General features: G+C 44.3%; 1 protein-coding gene and 1 pseudogene across 1 annotated transcript; one reads left to right on the top strand and one right to left on the bottom strand.

Annotated features, from left to right (window-relative positions):
• Window positions 1–204: 204 nt before the first annotated feature.
• LOC120882316 (protein BEX2) lies at window positions 205–1,777 on the bottom strand. Its single transcript, XM_040266294.1, has 3 exons — window positions 1,654–1,777; window positions 1,183–1,268; window positions 205–827 (listed from the first exon to the last, which is right to left on the bottom strand). Exon 3 carries the CDS (start codon window positions 817–819, stop codon window positions 436–438), a length of 384 nt encoding a protein of 127 aa, XP_040122228.1. The 5' UTR covers window positions 820–827; window positions 1,183–1,268; window positions 1,654–1,777; the 3' UTR covers window positions 205–435.
• LOC120882507 lies at window positions 1,277–20,941 on the top strand (annotated as a pseudogene).
• The last annotated feature ends 750 nt before the right edge of the window (window positions 20,942–21,691 follow it).

Below are 21,691 nucleotides of genomic sequence, written 5' to 3'. Positions count from 1 at the left end.
TCTTTATTAAGTGACTCTATAGCTCTCATAAGGTCATTAAAAATAGCTCCACATCTTCCCAAACTACAGAAATTATAAAAGACATCAACTCATGACACAGAAATGAGTCCCTGTATTAATCTTTTGGTACATTAATTTCAGCATTTTTTTCTTTATGTATTAGATAAATATTAAATTTGAAATAAAAAAGAATACATACAGAAATTGCTTTTTTAAACTGCTTTATTTACTTCACAATATATAATAAGCATCTTGCCATGAAACAGGTAAAATTATCCTGTTAAGAAAATCTTACAGACTGGGTCAAAACATTCAACTAGAAGCTGGTAATCTGAGACCCACCAGAAATGAGTGGCATCAAAAGGTTTATGACAAAGGTACATCGTGAATATGTAAGTTTAGGAAGCAAGTGTGTCTCCCTATTAACATCAGGATTTAAGGCATAAGGCAAAACTCATCATTATGTTCATGGTGAGGGGGGTCAGTGCTAACTGCCCGCAAACTGTGACTCAACTGTTTTTCCTTCAGCTTTTGCATGAGTTGTCTCATCTCCTCCCCAATCCTTTCTATATTCTCTTCTCTCATCCTCGCCTGTGGCTTTCCAAGCCTCTGAGTCATGTCCCATCTATAATGTAGAATGGGCTGCCTAACACGGAACCGTCTGCGATTTCCTCTAGGTACACAATATTCACCAGCTCCCAAAGAGAAGGCCAAAGGCTCTCCTTTATTAGCATCTTGCTCTTTTTCATCCTTTTTTTCATTTTCTTCGTTGGCATTTTCCATGGTGAGATTTTTCAGCACTTGTTCCTCTTTGGGCATCACTGCTCCTAGGAGACAAAAGACAGGAAAAGCGACTGCATTTTTGGTGGTCAGATCAGCACCGAGGACAGAGGCCTTACTAGGAATGTTCAGAGGTCTAGATATCATGGTTTCCTTTCTTTCTTTTTTTTTTAATTTTCACACCTGAAAGGCTTCGTGCGTCCTCTAGGGGGCCCCCAGGTCCGAGCCCTCCCCATTCCTTCTCAGTTCTTTTCCCTCCCTCTTCCCAAACCCACCATTTCCCCTACAGATCCATCCCCTAGGCCATTTCAAACATCAACATGGAGGTCGGGGCTTGGGGACGTTGAGAGGGGGTATGACGGGGTTCTGCACCCCTCTACGCACATTGTCCCCTGCACCGACCTTAGCCTATCCTTGCTGTCTCCTCCTCCTCCCGATTCCTGCTGCAAAGTGAGTTGCTGCAACACTTGACGCGTAGAGCCGCAGGCCTAAGAGGATGGAGGGAGGGAGGACTGTCACCAAGCTCTCGGTGCTGAACCACCGCTCCTTCCCCGCCCCCGCCGCCCCCCGCGACCGTCGTCTCCCGGCCCGCGGCCAGGTGCCCCATCCCCGCCCCACTCCCGGGTTCACCGTGGCCCTGCGGAATCAGGGATGATTTCCCATCGCTCTTAGTTGCTCTGCTGCCCTCCCTGGAACCCTGTCCCTCCCCGCCCCCCGCACGCCCACCCCAGGGGGCCCCTATTTCTGTTCCCAGGAAAGCCGGGGTGTGGAAAGAACTCGCCGGGACTCTCCGCACTGAACCCCTGCGCGGGCCTCAAGGGTTGGTTGGCCACTGCCTCCCTGGCGTCAGCGCGCGGGCCCCGGAGCCCTTACCTGCTCCGCTTGCCGCGGGCCCGATGCCAGCCCGCTGAGCTCAGGGCAGCGGGGAGCTGATAACCAGACAGGAGTGACGCCTGCACCTAAGGCTGCAAGGCTCGGCAGCTCGCGGTCACGTGAGGGCCCCGCCTCATCGCCGAGCTCGCCTTCCGATCCCCCTCCCCTAACCCCCAATAGGACCCGCCCCTCCACCTCTGCACGCAAGAACCTCCCAGTCCACACAGCTGTGTGCTAGGCCCTGGGCTCAGCTCAGTCTTCTCCAATCTGAGACCCATCGGTGGCCTCGCTGCCCTATCGTTGGGGTTTGACCTTCTCTAGGTACAATGGAGTGTCTACATCTCCCAACCACTCCAAGGCCTTGGTGTTAATTTTGGCCTTTTCTGCTTTTTTTTTTCTCTTGTTCTGCTTAGCTGTATATTGACTTCCTACTAATTTCTCTTTATTTCCATTTTAATAATCAGTGTGTCTCAAAAAAACCCTGAGAATTAGGAAATTTCATTTTTGAAAGACATGTTTCAAGCTGGGGAAGTAAAACAGAAAAAAAAAAAACCCTCATTATTTATGTTCTCTTGCACCTCACAGAAAATATTTTCTGTGGATTCCACACCAGCTTCATTTTGAGAACTTTCTAAATTGTTTCATGGAATAAAAAAAAAAATGGGGGAATCTTTCTAAACACACACAGTTGGTGTTTTGAAAATGATCCGTGAAGTTAACCTTTAAGGAGAAGTATGTTTGCCAAATCTTGGCTGTTTTATGTAAGTAATCTACCATTTTTCCCCTTCTGGGACAGATTTCAAATCTTATTAATAAACATTTATATTTTATTCTACTATAATAAACATTCATTAAATATGGAAAGTATTTGCTGGTAATTGAAGTCATCTGTTGAAATTTAACAGCTATTATTAAAGATGCTTTTGAAGACCTCAGCAAAGGGAAGGGCCTTGAGACAGAAGCACGTTGAGGGATACAGAGATAATGGCCTCACCCCATCCTGTCAAGAGATTGGGAAGGGACTGGTCTTCCTGCTGTCACATTCCAGAATATCTCATTTCCTACATTCAAGCTCCTGGCAGTTGCTTACTCCAAAAATATAGATGGGCAGGTGACCAGGGTCATGACCTGAGTAAATTCCTTTGGTTTCTTCCTTCTATTTTTCACCCAAATCCAACCTAGAAACATAGCTCCCAGATAGATGAGGGAAACTAGATGGGGCTCTTCTACACCTCTGTGGTGGGGGATTCCAAGAATTGCAAAAAAGTAATTGCCATGGAGAGAAGCACTGTAAATTTCCTCATTGTGGACATGTCAAGAATGGTGGAAATCTACATATTTTCATAAACCATATAATATGTGTTCTTTGGGTGCTCTCTTCTTCATTTAGCATAACGTTTTCAAATCTCATGGCAACATATGATTAATCATTTGAGGAACTGCCAAATTGTTTTTCAAAGTGGTTGACCACTTTACAGTTCTACCAGCACTGTATGAGAATTCTGAATTTGCCACATCTTCACCATATATTGTCAGCTGAAACTGTATCTACTCATATTAGTGGGCATAAAGTTTACAATGTGAAAGCTGTGAGTTCAGTTTTATTTGAGGACTTATTGAGGACCATAGCTGGGAGACAGCCTCTCAGCTAGCTCTGGGGAACTGCTTTGAAGATGTGAGAAGTCAGTATATTTCTGATTTTCATGAAGGAGGTATGTGCAATCAAGCACAAATCTCAGTAGAAGGTTGTTGCTACTCACGAGGACCAGATATCTCTGATAATGATTTTAAATGCTTTGCTAGGTATGTGAAGATGCAAAAAATCAGGTTCATAAAATTGTGTCCCCAAAATATTTAGTTATCTGAAGGATCTGAAGGCCTATTCTGCCAGTTTTCCCAGCGCAGAGAGTACCTCACTCCTGAGCGCCTTGAAGGATGTGTTCAAGGTCAGTGATTGCAGTAGCTAAGTGACATCATTCTTACAGAACTAGATAGGTGAGCGACCTATTTTTGTTGTCAGTGCTCCTACCTCTCCTCCTCTTCCCACTCCATGGTAATCAATTCAACCATGTTTTGGGAGGTATTTCATGACTATTTTATCCCACAGAGATAGGAATGGTCATTCCTAGGTCAGGCAAAGATTTCATTGATAGGTCACTCAGTGTGCTATTACTGGACTAGGCACTGTTAGTTCAGTTCAGTCGCTCAGTCGTGTCTGACTCTTGCAACCCCATGAATCACAGCACGCCAGGCCTCCCTGTCCATCACCAACTCCCGGAGTTCACTCAGACTCACATGCATTGAGTCGGTGATGCCATTCAGCCATCTCATCCTCTGTCGTCCCCTTCTGCTCCTGCCCCCAATCCCTCCCAGCATCAGGATCTTTTCCAATGACTCAACTCTTCGCATGAGGTGGCCAAAGTACTGGAGTTTCAGCTTTAGCATCATTCCTTCCAAAGAAATCCCAGGGCTGATCTCCTTCAGAATGGACTGGTGGATCTCCTTGCAGTCCAAGGGACCCTCAAGAGTCTTCTCCAACACCACAGTCCAAAAGCATCCATTCTTCAGTGCTCAGCCTTCTTCACAGTCCAACTCTCACATCCATACATGACCACAGGAAAAACCATAGCCTTGACTAGACGGACCTTAGTCGGCAAAGTAATGTCTCTGCTTTTGAATATGCTATCTAGGTTGGTCATAACTTTTCTTCCAAGGAGTAAGCGTCTTTTAATTTCATGGCTGCAGTCACCATCTGCAGTGATTTTGGAGCCCAAAAAATAAAGTCTGACACTGTTTCCACTGTTTCCCCATCTATTTCCCATGAAGTGATGGGACCGGATGCCATGATCTTCGTTTTCTGATGTTGAGCTTTAAGCCAACTTTTTCACTCTCCTCTTTCGCTTTCATCAAGAGGCTCTTTAGCTCCTCTTCACTTTCTGCCATAAGGGCGGTGTCATCTGCATATCTGAACTTATTGATATTTCTCCTGGCAATCTTGATTCCAGCTTGTGTTTCTTCCAGTCCAGCGTTTCTCATGATGTACTCTGCATAGAAGTTAAATAAGCAGGGTGACAATATACAGCCTTGACATACTCCTTTTCCTATTTAGAACCAGTCTGTTGTTCCATGTCCAGTTCTAACTGTTGCTTCCTGACCGGCATAGGGATTTCTCAAGAGGCAGGTCAGGTGGTCTGGTATTCCCATCTCTCTCAGACTTTTCCACAGTTTATTGTGATCCACACAGTCAAAGGCTTTGGCATAGTCAATAAAGCAGAAATAGATGTGTTTCTGGAACTCTCTTGCTTTTTCCATGATCCAGCAGATGTTGACAACTTGAACTCTGGTTCCTCTGCCTTTTCTAAAATCAGCTTGAACATCAGGAAGTTCACGGTTCATGTATTGCTGAAGCCTGGCTTGGAGAATTTTGAGCATTACTTTCCTAGCATGTGAGATGAGTGCAATTGTGCAGTAGTTTGAGCATTCTTTGGCATTGCATTTCTTTGGGATTGCAATGAAAACTGACCTTTTCCAGTCCTGTGGCCACTGCTGAGTTTTCCAAATGTGCTGGCATATTGAGTGCAACACTTTCACAGCATCATCTTTCAGCATTAGAAATAGCTCAACTGGAATGCCATCACCTCCACTAGCTTTGTTCATCGTGATGCTTTCTAAGGCCCACTTGACTTCACATTCCAGGATGTCTGGCTCTAGATGAGTGATCACACCATCGTCATTATCCAGGTCATGAAAAAGAGTCAGACATGACTGAGCGACTGAACTAAACTGAACTGAACTGAACTGAAGATTTTTTTCGTACAGTTCTTCTATGTATTCTTGCCACCTCTTCTTATATCTTCCACTTCTGTTAAGTCCATACCATTTCTGCCCTTTATCGAGCCCACCTTTGCATGAAACTTTCCCTTGGTATCTCTAATTTTCTTGACGAGATCTCTAGTCTTTCCCATTCTGTTCTTTTCCTCTATTTCTTTGCATTGATCGCTGAAGAAGGCTTTCTTATCTCCTCTTGCTATTCTTTGGAACTCTGCATTCAGATGCTTATATCTTTCCTTTTCTCCTTTGCTTTTCGCTTCTCTTCTTTTCACAGCTATTTGTAAGGCCTCCCTAGACAGCCATTTTGCTTTTTTGCATTTCTTTTCCATGCGGATGGTCTTGATCCCTGTCTCCTGTACAATGTCCACAGTAGCCCAAATCTTTGGGCTATCTGACCTACTAGTCTTTGATGGTCTAGGAAATGATTCCCTCTTATTTCTTCTTCTCATATCTAGTGTTACACTATCACAATCAATTGATGTTATAGAACTATGTATTTGGCCAACTGTTTCAACTCACCTTTTTTTTGCAGCCAACGATGGAGAACCTCTATATAGTCAGCAAAAACAAGATTGGGAGCTGACTGTGGCTCAGATCATGAACTCCTTATTGCCAAATTCAGACTTAAATTGAAGAAAGTAGGGAAAACCACTAGACCATTCACGTATGACCTAAATCAAATCCCTAACAATTATACAGTGGAAGAGATAAATAGATTTAAGGGATTCGATCTGATAGACAGAGTGCCTGGAGAACTATGGATGGAAGTTCACAACATTGTACAGGAGGCAGTGATTAAGACCATTGCCAAGAAAATGAAATGCAAAAAGGCAAAATGGTTGTCTAGTGAGGCCTTACAAATAGCTAAGAAGAAAAGCCAAAGCAAAGGAGAAAAGGAAAGATACACCCATTTGAATGCAGAGTTCCAAAGAAAAGCAAGGAGAGATAAGAAAGCTTTCCTCAGTGATTAATGCAAAGAAATAGAGGAAAACAATAAGATGAGAAGGACTAGAGATTTCTTCAAGAAAATTAGATACCAAGGGAACATTTCATGCAAAGTTGGGCTCAATAAAGGACTGAGATGGTATGGACCAACAAGAAGTTGAAGATATTAAGAAGAGGTGACAAGAATACACAGGAAAACTATACAAAAAAGATCTTCATGACCCAAATAATCACAATGGTGTGAACACTCACCTAGAGCCAGACATCCTGGAATGTGAAGTCAAGTGGGCCTTAAGAAGCATCACTATGAACAAAGCTAGTGGTGGTGATGGAATTTCAGTTGAGCTATTCCAAATCCTAAAAGATGATGCTGTGAAAGTGCTGCACTCAATATACCAACAAATTTGGAAACCTCAGCAGTGGCCACAGGACTGGACAAGGTCAGTGTTCATTCCAATCCTAAAGAAAGGCAATGCCAAAGAATGCTCAAACAACTGCACAGTTGCACTCATCTCACACGCTAGCAAATTAATGCTTAAAATTCTCCAAGCCAGGCTTCAATACTACATGAACCATGAACTTCCAGATGCTCAAGCTTGATTTAGAGAAGGCAGAGGAACCAGAAATCAAATTTCCAACATCCCTTGGAACATCGAAAAAGTGAGAGAGTTCCTAAAAAACATCTGCGTCTGCTCTATTGACTATGCTAAAGCCTTTGACTGTGTGGATCACAACAAACTCTGGAAAATTCTTAAAGAGATGGGAATACTAGACCACTTCACTTGCCCTTTGAGAAATCTACATGCAGGTCAAGAAGAAATAGTTAGAACTGGGCTTGAAACAACAGACTGCTTCCAAATTGAGAAAGGAGTACATCAAGGCTGTATATTGTCAGCCTGTTTATATAACTTATATCCAGAGTACATCATGAGAAATGGTGGACTGGAGGAAGCACAAACTAGAATCAAGATTGCCGGGAGAAATATCAATAACCTCAGATATGCAGATGACATCACCCTTATGGAAGAAAGTGAAGAATAACTAAAGAGCCTCTTGATGATAGTGAAAGAGGAGAGTGAAGAAGATGGTTTAAAAGTTAACATTCAGAAAACTAAGATCATGGCATCTGGTCCCATCACTTCATGGCAGATAGATGGGGAAACAGTGGAAACAGTGTCAGACTTTATTTTGAGGGACTCCAAAATCACTGCAGATGATGATTGCAGCCATGAAATTAAAAGACCCTTGCTCTTTGGAAGAAAAGTTATGACCAACCTAGACAGCATATTAGAAAGCAGAGACATTATTTTACCAACAAAGTTCCATCTAGTCAAATCTTTGTTTTTTACAGTAGTCATGTATGGATGTGAAAGTTGGACTATAAAAATGCTGAGCACAGAAGAATTGATGCTTTTGAACTGTGGTGTTGGGGAAGACTCTTGAGCATCCCTTGAGTGGAGAGACCCAACCAGTCTGTCCTGAAGGAAATCAGTCTTGAATATTCATTGGAAGGACTGATGCTGAGGCTGAAGCTCCAACATTTTGGCCACCTGATTCAAAGAACTGACTTATTTGAAAAGACCCTAATGCTGGGAATGATTGAAGGTGTGAGGACAAGGGGTCGACTCAGGATGAGACGGTTGGATGGCATCACTGACTCAATGAACATGAGTTTGAGCAAGCTCAGGAGTGGGTGATGGACAGGGAAGGCTGGTGTGCTGCAGTCCATGGGGTCGAAAAGAGTCAGACATGACTGAGCGACTGAACTGAACTGAACTGAAAGACACAGGAATTCAGGACAATGGAGTGGGGTGGTTACTGAAAACAGGACGAAGGTCTCAGAGTTCTAGACTGACTGCCTAGTAATTTGTACCTCAATCCCCCCCTCTAGAGATGGAGACTCTAACTGCCATTATGAGGAAAGGGGAGATGACCAATCTGGCTTCTTCAAGCTGTGTAGGGGTGTCATTAAGGGATGGCAGTTAGGTCTCCACCAGGGGGCGATCTAGTGGACCTCGGTATGTCATCTTAGGCTCCATTTCTATCACCATTAGAAGTTTGATAGCCTCTATGTGAAACATTACAACGCAAGAGAGACAATTTAGAATACAAGGGCCAAAAAGCAATAAGAGCAAAACACGGCTTCAGAACAGGACCAGGGGTTTCCACCAGATGGAAGTTGATATCTAGTTCTATAGGGTGGTCCCAAAAGGAGAAGTGAAATCAGCCATTGCCTAGACTTGACTTTTCATATCCCGGGCCCTTCTTGAACAGTTGTCCTTTCAGTCCTTCTAAAGGAGTGTATTGATATTCCAAACACTGAGAATTTTCCTGTGAATTTTCTCCTGGGGGTGTTAGATGGTCCTTGTGATTTTCTCCAGGAGAATTCCAAGGCTTTATCTGTGTGTGAGGAATCCAGGCATCAATACTTGTAACCTTACCAGCGGTGGGAGAAAAGAGAATAACAGAATTAGGTCCCTCCCATGTGGGAGTTAAGGTCAGACTATTGTCAGGAATGGCCTTTACTAACACCAAGTTCCCACGATTATATAAGGACTTTTTCTTTTCTTTTAGTTGTGAGATCTCATTTTCTAAGGATTGTAACTATTTTTTGAAAAGAAGTTAGTGACATATTTTGTTAGTTCGGCGGTTTCTTGATCTAGAAGAAAATCATTTTTGAGAAATGGCCTCCCATATAACATTTCAAAAGGGCTGAGTCCCAGTGACTGTGGGGTATTTCTTATTCTCACAAGATCTAAGGGAAGTACTGAAGTCCAGGAAAGGTGAGTCTCTTGTGAGACTTTTCATAAATGTCTCTTAATCATACAATTAGCCTTTTCTACCTTCCCAGAGGATTGAGGCCGCCAGGCACAGTGTAAATGAAACTCGATTCTTATGGCCTGGGAGACGCCCTGGGCTATTGTAGCCTTAAAGGCAGGGCCATTCCACGTGACAGGCCAAAGCTAGGAAAGATCTCCTATACTAAAGTTTTAACAACTTCTTTTGCTTGTTCTATTCTACAAAGGAAAGCCTCTATGCACTCAGTAAAGGTATCAACCCAATCCAATAGGTATTGTTGTCCCTTGGCTTTTGACTTATGAGTGAAATCTATCCAGTCCTCTCCAGGATATCTTCCTGAACACTGTAAGCCTGGGAGAACTGACTGGTTGTTATAGGCATTATTCTTTTGGCAGACTTCACATCCTTTAACAATCTAGCTTACAGTCTTTATTAATCTTTTTCCCTTGAAAAGACTCTTAGCATGTTCGTAAGTATTTTCAATTCCCAAATGGAAAGTTTGCTGTAGAGTTTTAAGGATTTTTCATTGGGTGCTGTAGGGCAATACAAGTTTTTCATCTTCTGTTTGAAGCCATCCAGAGGGGAGTAGAGTATCTCCATGAGAAAGAGGGTGTTGGCATTTCTCTGGAGAATACTGGTATTTTATGTCACTGGGGCTCTTATTCCAGAGGAGGGGAGCCTGAGTATTAAAAGACTGGATGGCTGCCTTCTTTTACCTGTTGGTCAGCTCTCCTATTTTCCACTGTTATGTCAGAATCACCCCTTTGATGGCCCCAACAGCCACTTCTTTGGGTAGTTTAATTGCATCTAAGAGGCACATAATTTCTTGATAGTATTTAATGGGACTGCCATCTGAGGTTTTAGAACTAAACAGACATTTCTCCAAAGAAGACATACAGATGGCTAACAAACACATGAAAAAATGCTCAACATCACTCATTATCAAAGAAATGCAAATCAAAACCACAATGAGGTACCATTTCACACCAGTCAGAATGGCTGCTATCCAAAAGTCTACAAGCAAGAAATGCTGGAGAGGGTGTGGAGAAAAGGGAACCCTCTTACACTGTTGGTGGGAATGCAAACTAGTACAGCTGCTATGGAGAACAGTGTGGAGATTCCTTAAAAAACTGGGAATAAAACTGCCTTATGACCCAGCAATCCCACTGCTGGGCACACACACCAAGGAAACCAAAATTGAAAGAGACACATGTGCCCCAATGTTCATTGCAGCACTGTTTCTAATAGCCAGGACATGGAAGCAACCTAGATGTCCATCAGCAGATGAATGGATAAGAAAGCTGTGGTACATATACACAATGGAGTATTACTCAGCCATTAAAAAGAATACATTTGAATCAGTTCTAATGAGGTGGATGAAACTGGAGCTGATTATACAGAGTGAAGTAAGCCAGAAAATAAAATACCAATACAGTATACTAACGCATATATATGGAATTTAGAAAGATAGTAACGATAACCCTGTATGCAAAATAGCAGAAGAGACACAGATGTATAGAACAGTCTTTTGGACTCTGCAGGAGAGGGCGAGGGTGGGATGATATGGGAGAATGGCGCTGAAACATGTAAATTATCATATGTGAAACGGATCACCAGTTCAGGTTCGATGCATGATACAGGGTGCTCGGGGCTGGTGCACTGGGATGTCCCAGAGGGATGGTATGGGGAGGGAGGTGGGAGGGGGTTTCAGGATGGGGAACACATGTACAACCATGGCAGATTCATGTTGATGTATGGCAAAACCAATACAATATTGTAAAGTAAAAAAAAAAATAAAAATAAAGTTTCTTTCCTTCCAGATAGCAGCATGAAAATGAAGGACTAAGTAAACATATTTAGAATCAGTATGGATGTTCACTCTCTTGTCAGTCTCCAGCTCTAAGGTCCTGGTTTAAACAGTCAATTCAGCTAATTGAGCACTGGTTCTAGGAGATAGGGGATTACTTTATAAAATTTTAGATAATGTGACTATTGCCTATCCTGATCTTTGTTACAAAAAGATTAAATTGTCTCTTGCAGGCAGGCTGAGGAACTTCCCAGGTGGTACTAGTGGTAACAAACCTGCCTGCAATTCAGGAGACCTGGGTTCGACCCCTGGAGAAGAACATGACAACCCACTCCAGTATTCTTGCCTGGAGAACCCATGCACGGAGGAGCTTGGCAGCCTACAGCCTATAGGGTTGCACAGAGTTGGACACGACCGAAGCAACTTAGCACCGGCAGGCTGAGAGCAGGAGCCTGAAGAAGAGCCTGTTTTAAAGTCTTAAATGCATATATTTCTCCAGGTTCCCAGGGTTCAAACTCCATGGGAGAGTTTGAGTCCTAAATCTTTGACTTCTTGTTGGCACATTTGAGCTTTTGATTGTGATATCTTGTAGTCACATGGAGCTAGATAATTAAGAAGGTCACAAATGGCTTGGTTACATTTTTTGTCTGTGTCAGCACAAAGGAGAATATCATCTACATAGTGAAGGACTTTTATACATTCAGTTGTGTGAAAGGCAGCTGGGTCATTGGCTAACACCTGCCCGAACAAGTGAGGGCTATCTCTAAATCTTTGAGGCAACTCTGTCCTAGTTGAGTAGAGGAATCAGATGGATCCTCAAAAGCAAACAAAAATTGTGAACTTTGAGCTAAGGGTATGCAAAAAAAAAAAAAAAAAGGCAGCCTTCAAATTTAAAACAGTAAAATAAGTGGCTGTTTCTGGGATTTGGAAGAGTAGAGTACAGGGGTTAGGCATGACAGGATGTAACGGTATTACAACTTCATTAATGAAGCAGAGGTCCTGAACTAGACACTATTCCTCATTAGGCTTTTGAACTCCCAGAATAGTTGTATTATAAGGGCTGTTACATTCTATTAAGAGCCCCTGTCCTTTGAGGTTTTCAATCAAGGGAATACATCCCTGTTTTGCCTCTGGCTTTAGAGAGTATTGTTTCTGGTAAGGAAAGTTATTAGGATTTTTAAGAGTTATCTGTACTAGTTGAGCTGAGATGTCTCTTCCTATCTTTTCTCCGGTTTCCCAGACTTCAGGGTTAATTTCTACTTCTGTCAGGAGTAAGCATAACTTTTCTGTAGATTCTATTTCCATATGAATTGAAGTTTGCATTTTAGATAGAACATCTCTTCCTAGGATGGGGGTTGGGCTTTTGGTATTATCAAAAAGGCATGAGAAAAAAGAGTAGAATCCCAGTTACAATTCAACTGTTGTGTAAAGAATTTTGTAACCAGCTTTCCAGAAATGCTACGTATAGTAGCTGACTTGGTAGAAGGAGGACCCAGATTAGAGAGGAGGGCTGAGAAAGTAGCTCCTGTACCCAGTATGAAGATAACAGGATGGCCTCCTACAGTTAGAGTCATCCGAGGTTCCTGTGTGGTGATGAGGACATGAGCCAAAGTGGGAAGCCTCTGGTCCCCTCAGTCTTCACCCTGAGTCTGAGTTTCTGACTCCTGAAACCTACGTCCTTGGGAACAGTTACTTTTCCAGTGATCTCCTTTGCAAGTGGGGCAAGGCCTCGGTAGTGGCCTCTGCTTGCACTGGGGGCATTGTCCCTTAAAGTGTGCGTCCTTTCCACAACGGAAAGAGGCTCCAGATTTTTGCTTTTGTCCTCCCACCTTTGCAGCCCTAAAGTTAACTCCCTGTAGGGCCATAATGAGAGATGCCACCTTTCTCTTATCTCTCTTGACTTTTTCCTTACGTTCCTCCTGATCTCTGTTAAAGAATATTGATGTGGCAGCTTTTAGGAGGCGCTCTAAATCCATATCTGGGCTGAAGGCCAATTTTTGGAGTTTCCGCCTAATATCTGGAGCTGACTGAGTAATAAATTTGTCTTTAAGAATCAATTGGCCCTCTGGGGAGTCTGGGTCCAAATAACTTTTCTCAATGCCTCCCTGAGCCCTTCCAGAAAAGCTACGGGATATTCCTCCTTTTACTGAGCCACTCCTGATAGTCTGGAGTAGTTTAATGGCTTTGCTCATGATTTTTTTAAGTCTTCCTTAAAGCATAAAGTGAACTCTCTTCCAGTCATCACTGACTTTGTCACGTGCCCAATTAGGATCAGCTCTGGGCACTGCCTGCAGTCTTACAGGTAACCGGGATGATTCCCTGTCAGATATCCCCTGCAAGCTATAGCATACCATTCATCTCCCCATTCCTGGGCATTTTTAATTACTCTACTTCTTTCATTGTCAGTAAGGGTGCTAGTCAGGATGGGCATAACATCTTTCCATGCCACTTCAAAAGATTGAGTTAGACCGTATAGTTGTCAGAATCTTCAGTGAAGCTGCCTAGGTTTAATTTAATTTGGCTTAAATCTTGGAAGGGGAAAGGGACATGAACTCGCATGGGTCCCAAGTCCCCGTTAGGAACTTCCTGTAATGGAAGGAGGGAAGAATATAGCCTAGGGGTCAGCAGGGTTGCATTAGGAGCCACTAGGATGGGAGCTGCTGCTGGAGCTGGAGGTGTCACCAGAGGCTGTGCAGGCTCCCGTGGGCTAGGTTTGGGCAGCCCTGCATAAGGCAGACAGTTTGAACCCAAGGGTCTGGGGTAAATTATAGGCATCACAGAAGGAATAAGCCCACAACTCCTGCATAAGAGGGTGTTTTCTCTCAAGACAAAGCAAACCTGTATATATGGGACTTCTGACCATTTTCCTTCTCATCTACAAAACAGATCTACTTGGAGGATGGTATTATAATTAAGTGAGCCCTTAGGGGGCCATTTTCCACCATCAGATAGATTCATTGAGGCCATGCCTCAGTGAAGAAAAAGATCCTGTGCTTCTTTAATAGGGCCTGAGGGTAAAACTTCTTCCAGTTCTTCAGTATACGTATCAAAGGCATCAGCTTTGAGCCAAGTATGGGGCTCCAAGAGGTTACTCCCATCTGAAGGAGAGAAGACAAGAGTCCAGTGCCTTTTGTCTTTTCTCTGGTTCCTCCAATAGAGGGCGTCCCTTCCTTGCGGAGTGGGAGTGAGTTCAGTTCAGTTCAGTTCAGTTCAGTCGCTCAGTCGTGTCCAACTCTTTGTGACCCCATGAATCACAGCACGCCAGGCCTCCCTTCATCACCAACTCCCGGAGTTCACTCAGACTTAGATCCATCGAGTCCATGATGCCATCCAGCCATCTCATCCTCTGTCGTCCCCTTCTTCTCCTGCCCCCAATCCTTCCCAGCATCAAAGTCTTTTCCAATGAGTCAACCCTTTGCATGAGGTGGCCAAAGTACTGGAGTTTAAACTTCACCATCATTCCCTCCAAAGAAATCCCAGGGTTGATCTCCTTCAGAATGGACTGGTTGGATCTCCTTGCAGTCCAAGGGACTCTCAAGAGTCTTCTCCAACACCACACTTAAAAAGCATCAATTCTTCGGCGCTCACCCTTCTTCACAGTCCAACTCTCACGTCCATACATGACCACAGGAAAAACCATAGCCTTGACTAGACGGACCTTAGTCGGCAAAGTAATGTCTCTGCTTTTGAATATGCTATCTAGGTTGGTCATAACTTTTCTTCCAAGGAGTAAGCGTCTTTTAATTTCATGGCTGCAGTCACCAGCAGCAGTAATGTTGGAGCCCAAGATTATAAAATCTATCACTGTTTCCACTTGTTCCCCATCTATTTGTCATAAAGTAATGATGCTGTGAAAGTGCTGCACTCAATATGCCAGCAAATTTGAAAACTCAGCAGTGGCCACAGGACTTGAAAAGGTCAGTTTTCATTCCAATTCCAAAGAAAGGTAATGCAAAAGAACGCTCAAACTACCACACAATTGCACTCATCTCACATGCTAATAAAGTAATGCTCAAAATTCTCCAAGCCAGACTTCAGCAATACATTAACCGTGAACTCCCTGATGTTCAAGCTGGTTTTAGAAAAGGCAGAGGAACCAGAGATCAAATTGCCAACATCCGCTGGATCATGGAAAAAGCAAGAGAGTTCCAGAAACACATCTATTTCTGCTTTATTGACTATGCCAAAGCCTTTGACTGTGTGGATCACAATAAACTGGAAAATTCTAAAAGAGATGGGAATACCAGACCACCTAACCTGCCTCTTGAGAAATCTGTATGCAGGTCAGGAAGCAACAGTTAGAACTGGACATGGAACAACAGACTGGTTCCAAATAGGAAAAGGAGTACATCAAGGCTGTATATTGTCACCCTGCTTATTTAACTTCTATGCAGAGTACATCATGAGAAATGCTGGACTGGAAGAAACACAAGCTGGAATCAAGATTGCTGGGAGAAATATCAATAACCTCAGATATGCAGATGACACCATCCTTATGGCAGAAAGTGAAGAGGAGCTAAAAAGCCTCTTGATGAAAGTGAAAGAGGAGAGTGAAAAAGTTGGCTTAAAGCTCAACATTCAGAAAATGAAGATCATGGCATCCGGTCCCATCACTTCATGGGAAATAGATGGGGAAACAGTGGAAACAGTGTCAGACTTTATTTTGGGGGGCTCCAAAATCACTGCAGATACCGTCTGCAGCCATGAAATTAAAAGACGCTTACTCCTTGGAAGAAAAGTTATGAGGAACCTAGATAGCATATTCAAAAGCAGAGACATTACTTTGCCGACTAAGGTCCATCTAGTCAAGGCTATGGTTTTTCCTGTGGTCATGTATGGATGTAAGAGTTGGACTGTGAAGAAAGCTGAGCACTGAAGAATTGATGCTTTTGAACTGTGGTGTTGGAGAAGACTCTTGAGAGTCCCTTGGACTGCAAGGAAATCTAACCAGTCCATTCTGAAGGAGATCAGCCCTGGGTGTTCTTTGGAAGGAATGATGCTAAAGCTGAAACTCCAGTACTTTGGCCACCTCATGCAAAAAGTTGACTCATTGGAAAAGACTCTGATGCTGGGAGGGACTGGGGGCAGGAGGAGAAGGGGACAACCGAGGATGAGATGGCTGGATGGCATCACTGACTCGATGGATGCGAGTCTGAGTGAACTCCGGGAGATGGTGATGGACAGGGAGGCCTGGCGTGCTGTGATTCATGGGGTCACAAAGAGTCAGACACAACTGAGTGACTGAACTGAACTGAGACTCATAAATGACTCTTGGGTCCACAACTATTACCTATGTCCTGTGTGAGCATGTGTACCTGATCTTTGTCCATTGGTGTGCCCTTTCCTTGGGGCACCTCCTACATGCTTGATCCTCCTGGAAATTGCTGGCAGGGCTTATGCTGGGCTGAATGTACCCCACATGCCGCAGGAGGCAGCGTGTGGTCATCCTGGGATCTGGGGGCCTGAGAGGATGTGTGAGCAAATTGTGGCACCAGGTTTGTAGGGGGTTACTGGGATGTACGAAGGTGAGACTCAAACTGGGGGGCTGGTGACAACTTTCTTGGCAAAGCCACCTGGGATGGGGGAGCCTATCCTTGCCTGCTGAAGGTATCACAGACCCACACAGCTCTCCCACTAGGCAGCAAGCCCCCTAGGCCCACTTGCTGGCCTCAGTCTCGTGGTTCACCCCATCTGGATCCAGTTGGGATATTTCAAACCCTCACACTCTGGATCTTTGACCTCGTGGAAGCTTCCAGAAATGGGGGGGTGGCACTGAAATATACTTTTGGTGTCTGAGTGCAAAGGACAAACCCCAGCACTTCTTCTGCACCCCACGTCTCTGAAAGGCCCCCCAGGCTGCCCTCCAAGACCCATTCTCTGCAGTAGACCCTGGCCCACCTCCCACAGGCAGCAGGTGGCCAGGCTTGTGGCATGAACCTGAGAGTGGAAACAGCAGGTGACTCCTGTGTTGGAAGCTCCAGGTTTTCCTAAGCAGAGGATTTATTATGGAAATACCCAGCAGCATCCTCAGCATGGGCTTCCTCCTACCACGGAGACAGATGTCAGCCTTCAGCTCCCCAGGCAGCCTCATGGGGGCTACAGCAGGCTGTAGGGGTCTCTGCCCTGGGAGGGGGTGCCTATGGGAAAGGTGAACTTTGTTCCCCAAAGAGGTGCCTCCTGAAGCCTGACTTGCCCCCAGTCAAGGCCTTGCATGACAGGAGTATATTTGGGACCCTCCAGGCCCCAACTAGCCTAATGATGACCCACTCAAGGCTTGGCCAGATGCAGGAAGAGAGGATCTGGGGGTGCATGGGGTGGCGCCCATGACCTGCACTGACTGTGGGAATGGGGTTTGTGTGGCTGGAAGTGCTTCCATCCCCTGTAGGTATTGGGCACGTTTATTTCTGGGGGTGGATTGGAACCCAGGGGCCATCTGAGGAGCAGCGGTGGCTAGTCCAGGACCCGGGGACAGTGGATACAGTGGGCCCAGGAGGAAGGCTCCTGTGCGTGGTAGCTGCATGAGGAGCCCAGCAGGTGCTAGGGGCAGGGAGGGAACATCCTTCAGAAGGTGAAAGCCTCCAGCATGGTGGGGCACCCAGACCCTGAAGTGTGCTAGCGGCCCTATTCTCGAGGCCCTGAGACAAAGGTTCCAGAACTCTAGGGCCTTGGGTTGAATTGAGGCTTCAGCAGTTTTCTGCGAGAACTCTGCCTTGCTATTTATCTTCTTGAACTTTAAAGTTAAAGAGTCTTAGAAACTGCTATTTAATCATTCATTTAAAACAAACAAACAAAAACCTCATTAGCTGTTACCAGCCCTGAAAAAAATAAAGAAAAAGGAGAGAGAAGGTTGTTATGTTCCTAGCCCTTGCAGGACTGCTAGAGCACTGCCTCCAAGATTAGGCTTTTTAGCTGACCTAAGAGAGGTGATTGTGTTTCCCTGGTGGCTCAGATGGTAAAGAATCTGCCTGCCAATGCAAGAGACCCAGGTTCGATCCCTGAGTAGGGAAGAGCCACTGGAGGAGGAAATGGCACCCCACTCCAGTATTCTTGCCTGGAAGATCCCATGGACTGAGGAGCCTTGGTGGGCTACAGTCCACAGGGTTGCAAAGAGTCGGACACGACTGAGCGAGTAACACACAAGAGAGGTGAGGGCGGACTCTGAGCACTGAGAAGTGTGCAGGAATGACTTCACAGCAAAGGTCAAACAAAAGTCCTTCTGCTGAGAAAACTGGAGTCCTGAAGGAAGCATCTTCATGGAGGCGTGGCCCAGAGGCTTTGAGACTCGATGGCATTGGGCCTGGCTGCCCCAAGCTAAGGGAGAACCCTCAGGTGGTAAGAGGGAGGAAGGGAGCTTGGCGCTTTCCTTCTGCCCTGCTCAGACGCCGTTGCCCAGCATCTGCCCTACTGCAATGGTTGTTAATGCCTGGGAGCTGCCAAGGTTTATTTGTTTCCTTTCTGGATACTTGTCTTGCTGCTGCTAAGCTGCTAAGTCGCTTCAGTCATGTCCAACTCTGTGCGACCCCATAGAGGGCAGCCCACCAGGCTTCCCCGTCCCTGGGATTCTCCAGGCAAGAACACTGGAGTGGGTTGCCATTTCCTTCTCCAATGCATGAAAGTGAAAAGTGAAAGTGAAGTCGCTCAGTCCTGTCCGACTCTTAGCGACCCCATGGACTGCAGCCCACCAGGCTCCTCCGTCCATGGGATTTGCCAGGCAAGAGTACTGGAGTAGGGTGCCATTGCCTTCTCCAGATACTTGTCTTAAACATGGGCAAATACACTGCCTTCCATGGTCATACTGTTTACCTGGCCTTCGGAACACCTTTTTATGTCAAGTGGTTTGATGCGCCCAATTCCTGAATTGTTGTATTGATGCTGAATACACCTTATTAGCATATTAAAATGGCTGTACGCAAAGACACATCCCTTCCTCGTTGGAATCCCAGTGCCAGATCTGTGTGGAAATCCTCGTTGAGCCTGTGACACTACCTTGTAACCACACGCTCTGTAAAGCTTGTTTCAAGTCAACTGTTGAAAAGACAAATTTGTGCTGTGCCAGCTGTCACTGCCAGATTGCTTTCTGGACTCAGTACCATACCCAAAGAAATTCTCTTGTCAATCTGGAACTGTGGGAGATAATTCAAAAAACAGTAGCCAGAGGAATGCAAACTTAGAGTCTCTGGGCAACAGTCAGAGGAAATCGTTAATGACTATCAGCCAGTTCACCTATTAAGTCAACCTGGGGAATTAAGAAGAGAATATGAAAAGGAGGGAAGCAAGATGGAGGCAGAGTGAGGAGCCAATCAGGAAGAAGAAAACAAAGCCAGTGAAGAATACATACAGATTACTGGCAGAGGAGGAAGAAGAGGAAAAGAGACAGGCAGAAAAAAGGCACAGAGAGATGGAAGAACAACTGAAAAGTAATAAAACCCTGGCAAGAAGGCTAAGCCTTAATATTAGCAATATCTGTGAGGAAAGTGTCTGGGCTTCCCCCTCGGATTCCAAAAAATCTGATCCTGTCACAACCAAGTCACAAAGGAAAAGGAAGAGCAAACAAAAAAAAACACTGGTGATATTCAGAAGTATTTGTCACCAAATTCTCAACTTGGGTTAGCATCACAGTTTGAAGTTGTAGAAGAAGATCGGAAAACCTCCAGGTCCAAGGAGACTGTCAGCAGTGATGTGAAGAACCCTACATGGCAAGATACAGAAATTGAGGAAGGTATGCCTGCATTTTCTCCTCAGATATGCCTTGAAGTTCAAAAGCAAGGTGCAGAATCTTCAGTGGAGTCACCTAAACCTCAGTTATGTACCAGAGGTGGAGAATGGTGCCTTGAAGGAAGTCAAAACAAAGCAGTCATGAAAAAGTTATGTGTCGCAAGTCATAAGGAACCTGAAGCCAGAGTTCCCTCTTCTGGAGAAGCTGCAATTAAGCCTTATGGCGAAACTGAGAGTGGATGTACAGTATCAGATATAACACAGACAGTTGAAAATAACACAGCTGTGACAGAAAATGAGGAGTCTCACCTACTGACCGATAAAAAAAAAAAAAAAAAACAAAAAAACAAAGCAGTCAGCAATCCATGCTGTTTTACAAAAAGAAGAAAAATGTTCCCCAAATCTTCCTCAGGCCGAGTAAACAAGTTCACTTTACCCCAAGACTGATAGATTTGGAACCTCTTTGAGAGACATAAACAAGAAGAATGGGACAGGTTATTTTCTGCTTCATTATAGCTTCAGAAAGAGGTGGATCAAGAACAAATGAGGCTAACCTGGCCAAAAGGATCCCCAGATGAATATCAGTTATGGGTTATGTCTTCACCTCCAGACAAAGTACTAAATGGACAGAGGGAGAATGCCAAAGATAGAAGCATTAAAAGACAAACTGATCTACAGCATCCACCCAAAACCTCAGTTCAGTTCAGTTGCTCAGTCGTGTCCAACTCTTTGCGACCCCATGGACTGCAGCACACCAGGCTTCTCTGTCCATCACCAACTCCCAGAGCTTACTCAAACTTGTGTCCATTGAGTCAGTGATGCTATCCAACCATCTCATCCTCTGTTATCCCCTTCTCCTTCCGCCTTCAATCTTTCCCAGCATCAGGGTCTTTTCAAATGAATCAGTTCTTCTCATCAGGTGGCCAAAGTATTGGAATTTCAGCTTCAGCATTAGTCCTTCCAATGAATATTCAGGACTGATTTCCTTTAGGACTGACTGGTTGGATCTCCTTTCCTGAAAAAATGAAAATTGACAACCTTCTAAGATCCAGTTGAAATGTTAAGATCTAGTTAATGGAAGAAAGATACCAAGTACTACTACAGAGAATTGTTCCCAACACTGCTCATTCACTATGGCCTAGTAAGTCACAGAAGAGTATTTTTCAGATGTTTCAGAGATACACACAGTAATGCTTGGGTAAGAAGAGTGTTTTACATTCTAGTAAAGCAGGATTGTGTAACTCTCTATCATAGATTCTTATAAATTTTTCATTCTGCTATGTGGGCACACTCATTGTCCCTAATTAAAGAACTGTGTGCTTACAGGGGAGGAATATACAAATGTGTTTTTGCCAAACTCAGTTGTAAGCAAGAATCCCACTCCTTTCCTTTTTTAATAACTGTGACATACTAAGTTTTAGTTGACGGTTGTTATGGATATAAAAATGCCTTAGCCAACTGTCAAGAAAACTTCGTTTCCATGTATGTCCCCCAAATGCATATTTTATTGCCTTTGAGCACCTTTTTATCCTGACTAGTAATCAAAGTAACATTATAATATACCAAGTAGCTACATAATCCAGGCAGAGTTTAAAATCTCTTTTCTTGTAATTTTCCCATTATATTTGCAGAACACTTGAAAATCACCTTTGACAACTCTAATTTCCATCTCTGCTTTCAGTATTATAGCAATTTCTATGACTTCAAAGGCTTAAGTTCAACATGAAGTCAGAAAAATCAGACTTTCCTAGAAAAGTAGGACTTAGTGTACAGGAAAGAAACTAGACCTTTGATGCAAAAGGAGTTACTCTTGGGTGCGGCTGCCTGGGTAGACTGAGAGTTTGTAAGCACTGGAACTGAGTGGATGATCAGACAGCTGGGTCTAGGATGGAGTAGCAGATGCAGTTTGGCCAAATAGTCTTCCTCATCCTTTCTTTGCTT

Source organism: Oryx dammah, unplaced genomic scaffold, assembly GCF_014754425.2.
Source record: "Oryx dammah isolate SB20612 unplaced genomic scaffold, SCBI_Odam_1.1 HiC_scaffold_23, whole genome shotgun sequence".
NCBI lineage: Eukaryota > Metazoa > Chordata > Mammalia > Artiodactyla > Bovidae > Oryx > Oryx dammah.
This window is presented reverse-complemented; position numbering and strand designations above follow the sequence as displayed.

Coding starts and splice junctions, on each gene's coding strand:
- LOC120882316 (XM_040266294.1), bottom strand. CDS start 819: ATGCCCAAAGAGGAACAAGTGCTGAAAAATCTCACCATGGAAAATGCC.